Source organism: Alligator mississippiensis, chromosome 6, assembly GCF_030867095.1.
Source record: "Alligator mississippiensis isolate rAllMis1 chromosome 6, rAllMis1, whole genome shotgun sequence".
Lineage (NCBI taxonomy): Eukaryota > Metazoa > Chordata > Crocodylia > Alligatoridae > Alligator > Alligator mississippiensis.
Genome location: NC_081829.1, coordinates 28,499,329 through 28,516,481, shown reverse-complemented (window position 1 = coordinate 28,516,481; position 17,153 = coordinate 28,499,329). Strand labels below are relative to the sequence as shown.

The window sequence follows — 17,153 nt, the reverse complement described above, 5'->3', positions numbered from 1 at the left end:
ATATTACATCATTATAGATCATTCTGCACTTTTACTGCAACTCAACAAAATGATCCATCACTTCAGGACAGTCCTGATGAACGCTGATGTAAATTATTTGCACGTCACTAGTACAGTACAAATGAAAAATGTACTTTAGGTGGAATTAATTTTAGGGTGTAAAAAAAATTAAAGATGAAAGCAGCTGGGCTGAGGGGAGAGACCTAAGTGTATCATTAGGGGTGACTGGAAACAAGCTCGCTGAACGTTATTAAAATTAAGATTGTTTTAACCTTTTCAGAGCATGAACCTAGACTATCATATATATAGGAAACTTCACAAATATATATATCCTAGTTTCCTATATATATATCATATATGTAGTTTATATACCTATACATATAGGAAACTATGTGTGTATGTGTATACACACACGTATGTATCTATTTATATACATATAGAAAGTTTCATATCCCCCAAGTGTGCATAGTTTAAAATTACTTTCAAGGATTATCTTCCATTTAGGCATGGTTAGCAAAGAGTAATAATCAGGATACCGGCATCTATCCTATATGTAGCTTTTAAACTTTTATTCAGATTTCAATGGGCAGTCTTCCTCATGCTGTTAAAGACACAGCTGGTTGATCAGCAGAGTTTCCATAACAAGCTTCTCAATAAACAATGTCGGGGTTCTGGATCCAAGTAAAGGAGCTGCAGGGTTGTCTCAATTTGTGTGACTTTGAGTTCATTTATACAGGTTTACTGTGACTAAATATGTGCTTAATTTATATACCTTTATTCAGCCTCCATGCTCTTACAGTAGAGGAACACAAAGATGCTTCTGAGGTTTCTGCATTTTAGTGATCAGCCCAAGCTGTTAGTGAAGCCAAAAGTTCCTCGTCCCCTTACGCACAACCTTAAAATCTAAGTAATACATTGTAGCTTGTTGTAATATTTTTAATTTTGAATTATAAGTATGCATTATTTTACTATTATACTATTATAACTGTAAGCTTGCAACATGTAGAATACCAAGTGAATTCCAAATCTATATGCATTAAATAAGAAACCTGCACCAGCTTCTTTGTGTTAACAAGCTGGTTTGTCTCGCGGCCAACATCTATTTTGCAAGTTCCCTTGAAACAGATTTAAAATAAAACTTATTTAAAAAAAACTGCTTCACATATAAAAAGGCAGGGTGCTCTGAGGGTGTGGCAGTTAGTGAAAGGATTCTAACACGGGACTAAAATCTTCACATCCAAAAGAGAAAAATGAAATTCTTCAACCTCAATGGGCGAAGCCATAAGAGGGCTGAACAGAGAAACGTTTAATTTGATTAGAGACATTGTCCTATGCCTTTTCCCTGAATGTAACAAAGGGAAAGGGGAACAGAAAAGTACTTGGAGAAACATTTTAGACTGCTTAGGGGAACTGCAATTTGCTGCTAGTTGGTGCACAAAGCAGGTTAACTTCAACGTTACAGATGGCTCTAAAATGACCACTGTTTATAAGAACATGTCACCATAACTCCTGCAGAACAAGGAAAAACTATATTCAAAAAGGTCTTGCTTGTATAGCTTGAGAAAGCAATTTGCAATCTTGATGCAAGGTTTTGTTTTGGGGGTTGTTTTTTTGCAAAATTAGTCAATGCAAGCAGGGGGTGGGGAAATCTAACTCTGCTTTGGCAAACATTCAAAATATTTTCCCGATTTATATGTATAGTCTTTAAAAAAATGTCCCCACCTCAGCCGGGTACATGCAGATGGAACAGCCATGGTCTGAACTCATCCAGTCTCGGGATTTTAAAAGTTTTTCTCTGATTAAGATCCACGCACGGCATTTCTGATGGACCATAATTCCTTAATCAAAGTATTTGCCTTTAAGCAAATATCAGAAATGCGTCGTTCAAAACTGCTTACTGCGATGCAAATCTTCTAAGTTGTGTAGGTAACGGGAAGCGTTATCAAGCCAAAATACAATGAAAGACGGTACAGACAGACAGGTAGGCGAAAAGTGTTATGTCTGGGAACATAGATGAGACACGGCTCACTTTTGTGTTTCTCCTAATTACCAGCTAAACCCTGTTTAAAAAAAAAAATCTAGAGGCCCGGTGCGCTGTTGCTGTTCAGTTGAGAGGATCCTTTACCCAAATGATCTACAAAAACCTACAGGATTTTTCTTAAATGCCAATAGAAAGAGCAAGATTGCAGAACAGGCAGTCTGTTGCCGAGGTCTCTGCAATTCGCTCTCCCGAGGGGAAAGACTCAGTCCGGGTTTTTGGGTGATCCTGGCCAGGGTTTGCAGCTCACCAGCCTGACCTGTCAAGCGGATTATTTTAGAGGGAGATTAATAGGGGAGGCGGGCTGCAATAATAATCGTTTTGTTTGATGTGACAACTTTGATAGGCGTTGATTTACTTACAAACTGATAGGCTTTTAATTGAGCGCCTCCATCCAGCTTGAGATGAAAGGAAAACCGCATTGAAAAGCTGCCCGATTGCCCTCGAGCCTCAATACTGATTAGCCATCTCGACAGTGAATAGTTCAAGGCATTTTCAAACTTTTTTTTCCTTTCTCTCTCTCTCTCTCCCGCTCTCTTCTCCTCAAATATCTGCCAGCCCACTCCTTTTTAAGAGAAAATAAATCATTTCCATTGTGTGCAAATAAAATCGACTTGACATCCTTGCCAATAGCTGGTAGGTAAAGGAAAGTGTGGACTGGCACTTGTTAATTAATTCCTTCGTTCTTTTTTTCCCCTTTTAGTTACAGTTTTCCTTTGTAAGGGACAGAAGACAAGTCGCAAGCCTTATATATTTTTAGGGAGGATAAGAACAATATTCATCAAAACTTCAAAAAGACTGCACAAGTAAATGCCAAATAGAAAACGGGCTACATAGGATCATTAAAGAAGGTTGCCCTTGCAAAGGGAACTAGCAGGATGGAAACCATCTTCTTCAGGTCGTAAAAGCGAGAATAAAGCAAAACTAAGAAAGTATGCGAGATTTTTCAGACGACATTCCCATCACTTACAATCCTTTCATGCATTCAAACCCCAGGACCCGGGTTGTTAATTGTTTTCGGTGAGCACCAAGCCCCGTGAGTGAGTCGTCATGCCTAAGAATGGTTTTAGGAGGATTTTTGAGGTTGATTCTATTTTTACAAGCTCTTTTCAAAAAAAAAAGTTTACAATGCTGCGTGTGATTTAAATTGCACATCAAAGGCACGGCACAAAAAGTGTTATCCTCTGAAGTTGCTAATTAAACTACCTGCTGTAGCTTCTACTTGAGCTGAAGCCCCCCCAACTTTTCCCTTTGAATGTCAATACGCTGCTTGTTTTACACATGTACCGGGTATCACCTTTGATTCTTCGGTTTAGAAGTATAGCAGACCCCTCCCGAACTCCCTTCTACCCCCCGCGCCCCCTCCCAGCCTCAAAAAAGAAAGCCTTCCCACAGCTGACTCTACCTTAAGACAATTAATCTTTAGTCTTTCACCCTGGGAGGCAGGATAAATACAACGAGAAACAGATAGGAGTCTCTCTGGTCCTGTAAGGAAAACAGCTGTTCCAAGCACTTTAATGCAAATGAACACAAATGAAGGTTTCAGCTTTTTTTTCTTCCAGAGTTTTACTGCACTCCATTTATCAATTGGACTTGACAACAAAAGAAAGAACTGGGGGAAAACCTGGGGCAGATTGAAGTCACTTCCACTCTATATAAGGGGGGCGGGGGGTGTTGCTTAAGGGCAAGCTGTGGGTCTTGTTAGTCCTGCTCGAATATGATTTTCTGGTGCAGGAGGGCTTTTCCCTTCTCTAGCTCTCCCTGTCTCGTGAGATGACCCCGCTGCTTCCAACATCTTCTGGGTGGACAAGCCTAAACAAAGTTCCCCCCTTTCAAATATCAGTTATTAGCTTTAGTGCAGAACAAAGATACATAAATGATCCGAGGCAAAACACTAAGACTAAAAAAGGAAATTGCAATATCTATATTCACAAGCTCAAACAAACCAGGAGCAGAGGTGGCGCGGGGGGCGTTTTACGTATTTACAATGATCCATACATCCCATGCCTACGAGGAAAGTGGTTTTAATAAAAAGACCTTGGCTGTATTTCCATGATGTCGGAATTTAGACGATTCAGATTTGAAGGGGAAAAAGATGTAGGAGAGAAAATGCCTCAAGAATGCCTTAATGAGAAGAGCATTAAATGATATCTGACACATTTGTTTAGGGCTCTGAGGGGGTCTGTGTTTCGAGAACAAATGTTGGTTAGTCCATGCACGAGGGAAAGGGAAAGTTCTCTCTCTCTCTGGCGCGCTCGCACGCACGCACGCACTCCCAGGATCAGTCCCTGTTCTAGTGGTAGTCCAGGTCAGGAATTGGACGCGACCCCTAAAGCACTTGCCTTGTTCTTCACTTGTCAAACGTGTTTTATCTCTAAGTGACCTTTTTGTTAATGTTGTAGATTGTGTGGGCCACCATGTCAGATCCGGAAACAAAAGTAAAAGATTGATTAACACATTTTGTGTGTGAAAAAATGTTATGGGATGAGAAGGTGGGAGTTGGGGGAACCTTGCTTTTTATTATTATTTTTGAAAATACAATCCAGGGCACCAGAAGACATGGGGAGCTGGTGGAGAATCCGCTACCTCTGGGAGGGGGGGTGCCTTGTGCCCCTGAATTCCTCCTCCTGGGCATGTCCCTTGGAACGAGGAAGCCGAGTGTGTGCGAAGGGGACGGGGCCGCGGGCTTGGCTCTTCGGAGCTGGACGCATGGACACCCGGCGTACGTCCGTTACAAACGCGCAGCCCTGTGCGGCTCCCAATAATGTTTGGCGAGGATGAAACAAATATATAAATGGGGAATCGATAGGGCAGCTAAAGTGAAAAATCCGGTGTTGGTGAACAAATACTTAGAGGCGATAATGAATCGTCCCAGACATGCCTTTGATCCAGGGCAATCGTTTGCCGAGACTGTCAGTATTGGCATTCTGCGGCCGCTCAAGATGTCAATCTTAATCTCCTTTACACATTCCGCCGTGCCAGCCGATTGAGTGACGGATTGGCGATAAAATCTCAATAATGTGGTTCCTTCTGCCCCCAGCTCCTTCTCAACCCTCCTTGCCCCTACCCTCCTCCTCCGGATCCTCGGGAACTAACACATATTGGGGGGGGGGGGGGGAGAAGATCCCCTTAAAACACACACACACACACACACACTCCCCCGTGTTAATTAAAACTGCTCCGCCAAGGTGTATATTGCGGTGTCTCAGCTAAGAGAAGTGACTCTCCCTTTTGTTGGCATACAAATTGAGTTTACTCGGAGAACGATTTATTCCTTAAATTGAATGGCTCTTTTTCCAAAGAGCTCGTCTCTCTCCCCCTCTTTTTTCTTCCTCTCTCCCTCTCTCTCTCTGTTCCTTCAAGTCACACCAGGCTTGTAATCAGCAACAAAAGCTGACATAAATCAAGGGCGGATTGACAGGGGCTGACAAATAACTGATTGATTGCGGTTGGGGAGCACTGACAATTGATGGAGGGGTGGAGATACCCAAAAAGAGAGGGAGCGCGGGGAGGAGGGAGGGGGAGAAGGGAGACATGTGACGCGGCCGGCTCCCAATCTGGGCCCCGGGCTCCCAGTGTCAGCACGCGCCTGATTGGCGAGTCTCTGCTCGCCCCGGGCGCGGGAGGGGGAGAGCGGGGAGGCTTTCATTTCGTTTCACTGCCAAGACAACTTGGGGATTGTGAGGCAGGAGGGGGCAGGTTTTCCGAGCCCGCTTTGCGCTGCAGGGGCGAGGCCCCCGGGGGGCAGCGAGGCAGGCATAGCAGCACCCTCCCCGCGCGGCCCCGGGAAAGCCACGGAGCTGAGCCTAGCGGCCCTGGGTTAAAAAAGAGAGAGAAAAAACAAGCGGCGTGTCCGGGCCCGGGGGCTGCGCGCGGGTGTCCGGCCCGGCCTCCCCGACCGCGGCTTTCCCGGGGCCTGCGCAGGCCGGGAGGGCTCCGGGCAGCCCCGCGGGGAGGCCCGGCTCCGGCGGAGCCGCGGAGGGGGATGGAGCGAGGGAGGGAAAATGGAAGCGGCGCGTGACGCAAAACAGAAAATTGGTGCCCGCCCAGTCCAAAGAGCGCAGAGGCGCAGGGGAGGGCGCTGCGCAGGGCGCTGGGGAAGGGGAAGGAGCGGGAGCGCGTTGAAAACAGAGGGGGGAAAAAAAAGTCCCGAAAAGGGAACGTCACATCCCCTTGACCCTCCAATCACCTCGGGGTCCCATTTGATTGGAAGGCGGCAAAGGCTTTAATCTCAGACTAATTCAGCTGCTTTTGAAGTGAGTTTCTCCGCCAGAGCCCGGGCTGGATGGGCAGCGGCTCGCATCGCGGCTGAGCGCGGCCGGCCCGAGCAGCCTGAGCCGCGGGCAGGCAGCGCCCCGCCGCAGCGCACGGATTACTCGGCTCTTCGCGGCCCCGGCCCCGGCTGCAGCCGCGAGCGGGAGCAGACGCTGCATGTGCGAGCGTCCGGGCGGCGGGCGCGGGCTCCCGGTGCTGCTCAGACCCGCGCGGCGCGCGCGCGCTCCCGAGTGCGGCCGGCGCGGCTCGCCCCAGCTTTCATGCGAGGCTTTGGGTCATGATCACAGCGCCCGCGCTTTCTGCTCCGAGAAGTAAGTGCGGCGGCGGCGGCGGCAGAGACGTCGGGAGCAGCCTGGGCGGCGGCGCGGGGCTCGCCTGGCAGGACGGACACGCTGGGAATACAGGCAGCGGCGGCGGCAGCACCAAGCCCTTCTTCCACCCCGTCCCGCCGTCCGACCCGCTGCGCCAGGCCAACCGCCTGCCCATCAAGGTCCTCAAAATGCTCACGGCTCGGACCGGCCACATCCTGCACCCCGAGTACCTGCAGCCCCTGCCCTCTACCCCCGTCAGCCCCATCGAGGTAAGAGCTGAGCATGGGATCCCCGCACCCCCCCCGTGAGCTCCGACCCCTCTCCTAGGGCTGCCTTGTGTTGGGGCCCGGCTCCTCCGCCGGCCGCTGCTGGGGGGGCGGGGGAGGGGGCGCATCTCGGGGACAATTTTAGAGAAAGTGACTGGGAGAGAATGAGCATTTCTGTCCCCGTTAGACTGGGGCGTGGAGGGGGGGGCACAGGAAGGGAGCGAAGGGATCAGGATCCAGCCCCCCCCTTCCGCACTCCCGGGCGGAGGAAATCCTGCTCTGCTGGAAGCGGGGGGACGGGACAGTCCCGGTCTTGATGTCTCGCTGGATGGGAACCAGCCTCGTGTCCCCTCCCGAGTCTCTTCCCGGCCGCTTCTTGTTATTTTTAAGGGGGGGGGGGCAGCGCAAATGAGCGATCCCCTCCAAGGCGCTCTCTGGCCCTGCTTATAAACCGTGTCAGCGATCAGGGCTGCAGTCGCTACCGGCCGCCGAAGTCCCGGCGACGCCGAGCCGAGCACAGCGGGGCCCGGAGCCGCCGTGTCCCGCGCGTGGCGGTGGCGGTGGCGGAGGGGGGGGGGGGTCGGGACGGGACAGGACAGGACTGTGCGCCCGCGGCTTCGCTCCAGCTCTGGCGAGCGAGTAACCGTGTGCGTGTGCGTGTCCCTCTGGTCCCTGCAGCTGGACGCCAAGAAGAGCCCGCTGGCCCTGCTGGCTCAGACCTGCTCCCAGATCGGGAAGCCGGACCCGTCCCCCTCCTCCAAGCTCTCCTCGGTCACGTCCAATGGCTCCGGCGGGGACAAGGACTCCAAGTCGGGCCCGCTGAAGCTCAGCGACATTGGCGTGGAGGACAAGTCCAGCTTCAAGCCCTACTCCAAGCCGGGCGCCGAGAAGAAGGAGTCGGGCGCGGGGGGCTGCGCGGGCGCCTCCTCCGGGGGCGTCTCGGGCGGGGAGAAATCGGGATTCCGGGTGCCGAGCGCCACCTGCCAGCCGTTCACGCCAAGGACAGGCAGCCCCACCTCCAGCGCCTCCGCCTGCTCGCCCGGGCTGCTGCCGGCCGAGGCCAAGGCGGGCGAGGACAAGAAGGACGCCGAGGGCTGCGGCAAGGGCGGCGTGGCCGGCGCGGAGGGCGGCCCGGGCGCCGGCGGCATCGGCCACGGCCGGATTAGCGTGAGCTGCGCCGGGATTAACGTGGAGGTGGCCCAGCACCAGGACAGCGCGCCGGGCGCCAAGCCGCTGCCCGCGGACCCCGCCGCCTCCTGCAGCAGCACGGCCGCCACCTCCTCCGCCTCCGCCTCCGCCTCCGTGCTGGGCTCCGGCCTGGTGGCGCCGGTGTCGCCCTACAAGCCGGGCCAGACCGTGTTCCCGCTGCCGCCGGCGGGCATGAGCTACCCGGGCGCGCTGGCAGGGGCATACGCCGGCTACCCGCCTCAGTTCCTGCCGCACGGCGTGGCCCTGGACCCCACTAAGTCGGGCAGCCTGGTGGGCGCGCAGCTGGCGGCGGCCGGCAGCCTGGGCTGCAGCAAGCCGGCCGGCTCCAGCCCCCTGGCCGGCGCCTCGCCGCCCTCCGTCATGACGGCCAGCCTGTGCAGAGACCCGTACTGCCTGAGCTACCACTGCGCCAGCCACCTGGCTGGCGCCGCCGGCGCCTCGTGCGCCCACGACCCGGCGCTCAAGTCCGGATACCCGCTGGTCTACCCCACGCACCCCTTGCACGGCGTGCACTCCTCGCTGGCGGGCGCCACGCCGCCCTCGCTGGCCGGCCACCCGCTCTACCCCTACGGCTTCATGCTCCCCAACGACCCGCAGCCGCACATCTGCAACTGGGTGTCGGCCAACGGACCGTGCGACAAGCGCTTCGCCACGTCGGAGGAGCTGCTCAGCCACTTGCGGACCCACACTGCCTTCCCGGGCACCGACAAACTGCTCTCCAGCTACCCCAGCTCCTCGTCGCTGGCCAGCGCGGCCGCCGCCGCCATGGCGTGCCACATGCACATCCCCACCACGGGGGCGCCCGGCAGCCCGGGCACGCTGGCCCTGCGCAGCCCGCACCACGCGCTGGGACTCAGCAGTCGCTACCACCCCTACTCCAAGAGCCCCTTGCCCACCCCGGGCGCCCCCGTGCCGGTGCCCGCGGCCACGGGACCCTACTACTCCCCCTACGCACTGTACGGCCAGAGACTCACCACAGCCTCCGCTCTGGGCTACCAGTGAGGCCGGGCGGCGGCCCGGCCCCCTCTGCTCTCCCCCGGACTTTTTTCTAAGAGAGTGTTCGCCCGAGGACCGGCCCGGGAGCACCGTATTTATTTCTGTTAGCTTCAAGCGGGACAGTGAATCATAAAGTGCATTACGGAGGGGAGCTCGCTAGGACCCCCGTGGATCAACCCCCTTGTAGAATATAAATAAAAAACCCGGCAACAACTCGAGGTCTTCTCTTTCCTGTTACTTTAAAACAATTGCTATGATTGTATTGTACGTTCTTATTTAATGTCTCCTTGAAACGGGAAAACAAAAAGAAAAAAAATTGACATGCATGTTTGTTACTAAAAAAAAAAAAAACCCAACAAAAAGCCAACTCGCAATTTGTCAGCTATAACTTCAAATTGCAATTATTTTTAAGGTGTGTTTACCCTTGAAAGAGAATTGGTATTTTTTGTATGTATTCTGGAAGAAAAAAAATCAAAAAAGACAAAAAAAAACTAAAAAAAAAACAAAAACAAAACCCAACCCCGATTCTATTCCAAAAACCTCATTTGCCTTATTTTGTTCTTTTCAAAGGAACACGTAACTCTTTTTAATTTTGAAGCCCGCCCGGCCAGAGGGGGTTCAGTAAGGTTTACGTCATGTACTAAAATAGACAATGTATCGCTTTAAAGATTAAAATTCCGTATATTTGATGTACCGAAAGGTTTTACTTTTTTCAACACGCTTTGACTCTGTTACCCGCACGAGGAGGTCTCGGCTGGAGGCGACTACTCCTTTTTCCTCAAGCGTTTCTTCAATTTTCATTAGAAATAAAAAGATGCGGTTTTTAGCAGAACCCCGAGGCTTTCGTTTGAAAAAGGAAAAAAAATGGGGCAGGCTTGGATTTTTATTTTTTTTGTTTCCCCTTGGACAGACCGGGAGGAAGGAAAGGGCAGAGCTCAGGAACCCGCTCAGCCTGTTCCCCCGCTTTTTTCCCCCCCTTCCTTTTCTTTTTGGGAAACAAACAAGCCCTTCCCTCTCCCACACCTTTGTCCTTTGACAAGAAGTCGGCTGGCCAGGGGCAGGAGCAAGGGCTGCGGCCGGAGCCTGCTCCTTCCTCCGCCTCAACTTGTAGAGCGGCAGGGACTGGGGCTCCCCCGCTCCGCTCCGCTCCGCTCCAGCCCGCCCCGGCCGGTCCCGCGCGGGGATCGCGGCACTGCCAGGGCCCCGCGCAGCTTCCCAGAGCCGGGCCCCTCCCGCCACGGCTCCGTGCCCTCCTCGGCAGCTACTTTTATCGTCAGGAAGTAAGGAGCGAGACCCTGCGCCTAGGATCCGCAGCCCTCTCCCGCCGCCAGAGCCGGCTGTGAGGGGGAAGCCCCGCGCCTGAGCCCTGCTGCCTGCCGCCTCCTCGGGCTCGGCCGCCTGCGGGCCGCCCGCCCGGCTCGCACTGAGGGGGCGGCCCGGCTCTGCCTTGACAAACGTCTCCTTCCCTCCCTGGCCTGCCAGATAATTGCTGCCCCGCGTTGCCCGGATGCTAATTAGCCCGGCGCGTTTTGCTCCGGGTAATTAGTAGAAGTTGGCCGGGACTTGGGGAGGGGAGACCGGCGGGTAGTTCACGCCGCTCCGGGGCCGGGCTGGGCGCGCTCTGTCCCGGGCTCCCTGCCCTCTCCCCTGCTAGGGGCGGCGGGGCCGGCTGCTGGGGAGCCCCGGGCATTTGCCCAGAGCGCCTGGAAGAAGAAAGGGCGAGAGGTGCCAGGGCACGGGAGCCCGGCCCGGCAGGCGCGTCGCGCTCCCCCTGACGCGCACTGCCCGAGGCGCTTCAGCCACCTCTGGATTTCCAGCCGCCCCTAACGCGACGAGGACGCTGGAGAGAGCTCAGACTCGGGCCTGGCTGCGAGACGCGATCCCACACCCGCCAGGAGAAAGAAACCCTCTCGCCGCCTCTTCCTGCCCTGCCTCAGCTCGGCCCCCCGCCCGCGGGAGCAGGGCAGCAGGTGTCCGAGCCCAGTGGCGGGCCCTGCGAGCTGGAGCTGGAAGCGCCGGGATTTCAGGTGGAAACAGCGCAAAGCGGAGCCGGCGATGCGGCTCCTTCTCTTGGCTCCGTGCTCGGCCGGACTGGAGCTCTCAGGGCCCCGTGTGATTTCCGTGGGAGCGAGCAGGAGGTCTAGAGACTTGTTAAATACTTGACCTGGCAAGTGCCACCTAGGACTCTCCTACCGAGCTAGGAAACGGGCTTTTCCCTTTCCCCCCCTTTCTTCCCCCTAATAGAGATCGACTCCTGGGCATGAATGTTTTTAGGTAAAAGGGCTGCCTTTGTTGTCCCCCGCCCGCTCGTGCTAAGTGGATGGGTTGCGGAGCTGACAGCAGCCGCTGGTCCGTGCCACGGAACTCAAATAATTTCACAGTGAAAAACCAGCTCGAGAGGACAAGCAGCAGAAGGGCAAAAGCCATCAAAAACGCAGTCTCAGATCAATCTGACCGGAGTCAGACATACATTAGGTTAAATTAAACCCTTTCGCCTTCCTCCCCAATCTCCTTTGACCATTCAAGATAAACTCATGTAATATTGAAATCACCGCTGCTCAGACGCTTAAGTGCAACGGCGGAACCAAAATGCAAATCCGTGCGTTTCCTGCCACTCCTGAAGCTTTCTCCTGAATGCCACTTGGGCAAAACACTTCTGATAACGAGCCTGCCTAGGAAAGGCAGGGCTCCGTTTATCTTATCTAAGGGGAAAAGTAATTAAGCCAGGTTTATGAAACAATAAAACACCACACTCCGCAGACAGAAAAGGACTCTTTATTATGTATGTGGCCCGCACGCACGGATCCATGTGCTAAATACATCCCTGGCGACCTGCTTTTCCTGGCCTTAGGATGGAAACGAGCGTTTTGGACCCTGCGTTTGCCTGTAGACCCGCAGGGCTTGCTTGGGAGCCGGGGATGAAGCCACCCCATTTTTCTGCGGGGGGGTTCACCTGGCCCTGCTCGGAAGACGGAGCTAGCAGTCCGCCCGCTGCGGTCTCGGAGCTGCCTTTAGTGCGGGGCTCTGAGCAAAAAACAATAAAAAAAACAACCAAAACAAAACAAACCTGTTCGCATTTGCCAGCGTAGAAAGGGAGCCAGGTACAACCCGGAGAAGCCAAGCTTTCTGGGAGCAGGGAACATATTTTCCCCGTGCTGGAACAAGAAAGTAGCGACAAACTTTTCATTTTTAATTTGGAAAGGATGGGGGAAATCTGGTTCTCTCTGAGGCATGAACTCTGAAAGTGCTGGTTATTTTCTTAAAAAATAAAGGAGCGAATCCAAAGTTAGAAAAATACTGAAATGATCAGCGTCAGGCCTTCTTTCTGCTTAGGGCTTTATTATTATTATTATTATTATTATTATTTTACACTATTTCTAACACAGAGATAGATAAATCTCTCCGCATACACACAGACTTTTTTTGCTCCTTCTGTGACATCCAGTGCATCACACGCTGCTTCTAAAGCACATTTACTGCAGACAATACGATCACTCATGATTGGGAGGTGTCTAATTCCTGCTAAATATCCCTCACAGCTCACTCCTAGGAAGTTAAGGCCAGATGGTTCGGGATTTTTCATGCAAAAAGGCTATTGCGATGAAATGTGAAGGTGTAGGAGGAGCGGGGGGAGAGGGAGAAGAAATCTTTACACATTTGTTTCTACCTTTGACCACCGATTGCTTTGGCAACCGCGAGAGAAGGGGAAAATATTCGGGGAAGTTGGTAAATCTTAGGTATTAACACAAAAATGAAATAAATTGTGCCAATCCTGGGCATTTCTATGCAGAAAGCGCTCAGGTATTGATCCTGCAAAGGGTCCCGTTTGCGGATTCGTGTGTTGTCTGGTGTGGTGTGGTGTGGTGTGTAGTCCAAACTAAAAGCAGTAATCCACAGGGATTTTATTCTTTCTTCATGCCTTATATTCACCTACTGCTTTCTCCCCTCCTCTGTGTGAAAAAGGTAAATCCATTCCGGCTTTGAATACTGTACGTAAAAAAAAAGTGGTGTGTATTTTTTTTCTCCCCGTTTTCAAATGAATTAAAGACAACCTGACAATGCTGTCATCTGTCTTCAACGTCACATCAAGGCAAGAAATAATGATAACAGAGCGGCAGAAAGACGCCCACTGAAACCGGGAAGATATCAAAAAAGCCTTGAAACAGCTTGAAAGGGAACAAAATTAGACTAACCTTCTTAGGATACTGCACTAAGAAATTAAAATATATATACATATATAAACACACATATGTTACACAGACACGTATGCACACCACACATACACAACTATGTTTCTCCAGCGTTCAGTCTATGTAAAGTCTGTTCGGTTGATCAAAAATACTTCTACAAAAGCATAAGTCAATGGGCGAGCACATTCAGTAGGTCCTTCATATTACAATCAATCAAAGAAAAAAAGAAAACCCCATGATGATCCAAGTCCGGTTTCACTTAATAATCACCGATTATCATCTCTTAAACTGTAACTTAGATGGTGTCATATTGAACACGGAGACTCACAGTAAGACTTTTTATAGATAAATTAAGACAGGCGTTTACGGGCACACTTTTTTTGTGCAAAAGATGCGATGTTTTCTTTGTTTCTTTGGTGTGTAGGTTTTGGGGAGGGGATGGGGGGGCCTGAATTACTTGCTTTTCCTGCCGCCAGGCGGCGTTGCTGAGTCCCTTAGAAAAAGAGGAAAAAAAGAGCAAAGCGAACTTGTTATTTTGCTTTGAAGAGCTACCAGGCTGAGTGAGCAACGTTTAGTTTTGAAGCTTCACTTTCCCCTTCGCCGGGGGAATCTCTTCTCCGTGCTCCTCGCTGCCAGGAGGACAGATGTGCATTCCATTAGCGCGGACAGACACCCGGGGAGAGACCTGCACCCTGATTACTATCTCGTGTTTGGGACAGGAGAAATCTTTGATCTAATCCAAAGGGAAATATTGCAGTATAAATGGATTTAGCAAGATAGAAAAATAGATAGGCCAGACCAAACAAAAACGTGGTGTTGTTGTGTAGGGTGTTTTGTTTTGGGGTTGTTGTTTTTTTTTAAATCACACTTGTAATCTCATTCACTCTGAAGGGGAAATAAATTGCAGTTATATCAAAAACAATTGGCGCTACATGTGTTCATAACAGATGGGATCTTATCAGAGTTTAACTGTAATAAATTCTGACTTCTGGAAATTGTAATCTATAGTCCAAGTTAGATGATGTCTCGTTTCTACTGTAATAACAGGCTCCAAACTTTTGGGAGGAAAGTTTTCAGGACGCAGCGCCTGGATATTTTCTTTAGCATTATAGCTCCTTTCAGTTCCTGGGGAAAGGGTCTGGAAATTAAAACGGAGATAGAAAATACTGATCTGAAGCATAATAAATGACTGATCTGTCCCCTTTTGGTAACTTTATTTACTGAGGCTAATGACAACAGCCCTTAAAAGTACATGTAAAAGATCCAAGAAGGAGCTCTCCTGGTGCGAAGTCATGGCAAATGACAGACCAGGCTTTACAGAAAGAGTAAACGTCAGAAGAATAAACTCAGCCAGTGGGGAAACCATGTCCTAACTTCAGATTAATCCTTCCGTGCTCTAGATCACAAAATTAAAAAATAAATTTGAACAACTAGTGAAAGAATAAAATTATAGCAATAAATTGCACACAGGCGCAGACACACACACTCACACAGAGGCTGCGGGACTAATTATTTCCACCGTCTCGGCTCCCCATTGCTGTTTATCAAGTTTGCAAGATAAATGCTTGTAAATCCATTACATTTCCATAAATTCTCTCGCCGCTCTTTCTCTGGCCAATGCTTTTGCAACATTAATTGATTTTATTACACTCCCCGAAGTCTCTGTATATTAAACACTAGCAAGTTTGCTTTGAAAGCATTCTTTTTTTTCCTCCCCCGCCCCCCCCCTCTTTTTTTTTTTGTTTTGTTTTGTTTCCCGTCGTCCTACGAAACCTGTGAGCAGAATTACTGAAGCTACTGTACTGTAGTCCGGATTGATCTGGATGAAGAAAGTGAGCTGCAATTTGCAAGTTTCTAATAACCCAGAGTGTTAAAGAAAGCAGACCTTCATTGTGGGGGGAAAATCATTAGACAGACAAGCACAAGACACTTTTCCATTTTTTGAAATGCGGAGGGGAGGGCGCAGGGAAAGGAGAAAAGCTATTTGGTGCCGAGATCCAACGGACTTGAGAAACATTCAGCGCGCGTGTCACACGCTGCTGCATAGACAGAAATCACTTTAGGAAAAGAATTTCCATGAATCAGGAGAGGTTTAATTCAATTTAAAACAGAAATTATCCAAAGGCTCCTCTTATACTTCCCCCCTCCCCACCCACTCTCAAACATTAAAGAAAAACCGAGTGCAACTCTTTTAAAATGGATCAATAACGTCACTTCGAATCGACTCCTCTCTACTCCCTTTAGACTATGAACCATTAGTGTTTCAATTAATGATAAATATTTAGGAACCAAAGCTACGTGTTTGATTGCCCTTAAAGTCGTCTCTAATATACAGTACCTATTTTACTCAGCTCCGTACTATAACGTACACTACAACGTAGGACAACTAGATCACGCCACTTATCAGGAGAATAGAAGAAGGAGGTAGTTAAAGATACCCTAATAAGACAGAGGTGCCTTTAACCCCCCAGAAGAAGATATATTTCACTCCCAAAACCTTTGCAATAGACTACTTTCAGAACTACCTAGGAAGGTTTCTCTCTGATGGAAGGTTTGTACCAATTCAGTTCATCATGCTTCAGTGCCGCAAGAGATGCATAAAACGAGTAGGAATCGTTACTATACATCATAGAAAAGACATGCAGGACTTTACTGTTTTGAAGTAGGACCGCAGAGCTACCTATAAATATAGTTCTATCTATACAGATATTGTAACATTGTGTTTATATGGTATACATTCAGATATTCCCTCTATATTCAGATAAAAGTTTGTGCTGCTGCCTATTCCTTCCCCATGCTGAAGACATGAATGAAATTCACCTGGCACTGGCCAGTAATGCATTTTGGGGGCGTGGGGGGGGGGCATGGGGGAAATGATTGTTAACAGTTAGGTGACCCTGGTGCCAACGCAAGGTTCAGGTGACTCAACTGCTCTGGGCACCATCAAGAGCCGAAGCTGCTGCTCAACCCCTGAATGTGCCCAGCAACCAGTCTGGCCTTCACTGCTCTAGCAGTGTGAGAGAGCGCTGAGAATTAACGCTTTGTGCTGCTAATAGGCTCTTCTCCTGGCACCCACCCCAGCTTGTTGGCACTCACCTCACTTTGTTTAGCATGTAGGTCAGGGACTCAACACGGTAGGTTAAAATAAAGTAAAAGGGATTCCACAGATCCTCTTTGTTTAAATCAGAGTATCTATTGCAGTTGATCCAATAAATGATCACCCACAAAATCATTACCTGTCACATTTCCTGGACCATCAGGGCTTGGGAACAGATCCCAAGCTTTGAGGCTAAATTACTTTAGTCAAGAGTAAGAGAAGCATGTCCCAGGGTCACTGTTAGCTGGGTTGTAGAGTTTGGTCTCAGTGCCTGTCTTCCCCACCTATAAATGTTGGACATAATAGCTCTTCCTTTCTTTTTGGGGTGGTGTTAGGATAAACACATCAGAAAAGCAAGTCACACAAAAATATTTAAATTAAATCAATTTATGGTATACTTCACTGGCATTTTTTGCAGTCTCAACAAAACTATATATCAAAAGCTGTATGTTGTAATAGGATGATCTACAGGCCACGTTGTAAGATATATGAACAAATACTAGCATATATATATAATATATATATATATATATATATACACACACACACACACACACATATTACATATGTGTGTATTACACACACACAGAATTACTACTAAGTGACAAAAAAGTTTTGCCTAGATATCAAACAGCTTCAATTTTTCTAAACACTATTTAGATTTTTGATCAACCAGATATTTTCAGGGTGATGAAATGAAACAAGAACTACTCATGTACTCCTCTGCTATTTTCTTACAGCATATCCAACTAATGGCATGATATGGTCCCA

The 17,153-nt window shown here is 49.9% G+C and overlaps 1 protein-coding gene across 1 annotated transcript; it reads left to right on the top strand.

Moving 5' to 3' along the window:
• The first annotated feature begins 5,681 nt into the window (after positions 1-5,681).
• Positions 5,682-9,784, top strand: ZNF503 (zinc finger protein 503). The gene is made up of 2 exons (XM_006260029.4): positions 5,682-6,893; positions 7,569-9,784. The coding sequence occupies exons 1-2, from the start codon at positions 6,591-6,593 to the stop codon at positions 9,099-9,101; spliced, it is 1,836 nt and encodes a 611-aa protein (XP_006260091.2). The 5' UTR covers positions 5,682-6,590; the 3' UTR covers positions 9,102-9,784.
• Positions 9,785-17,153: the final 7,369 nt, after the last annotated feature.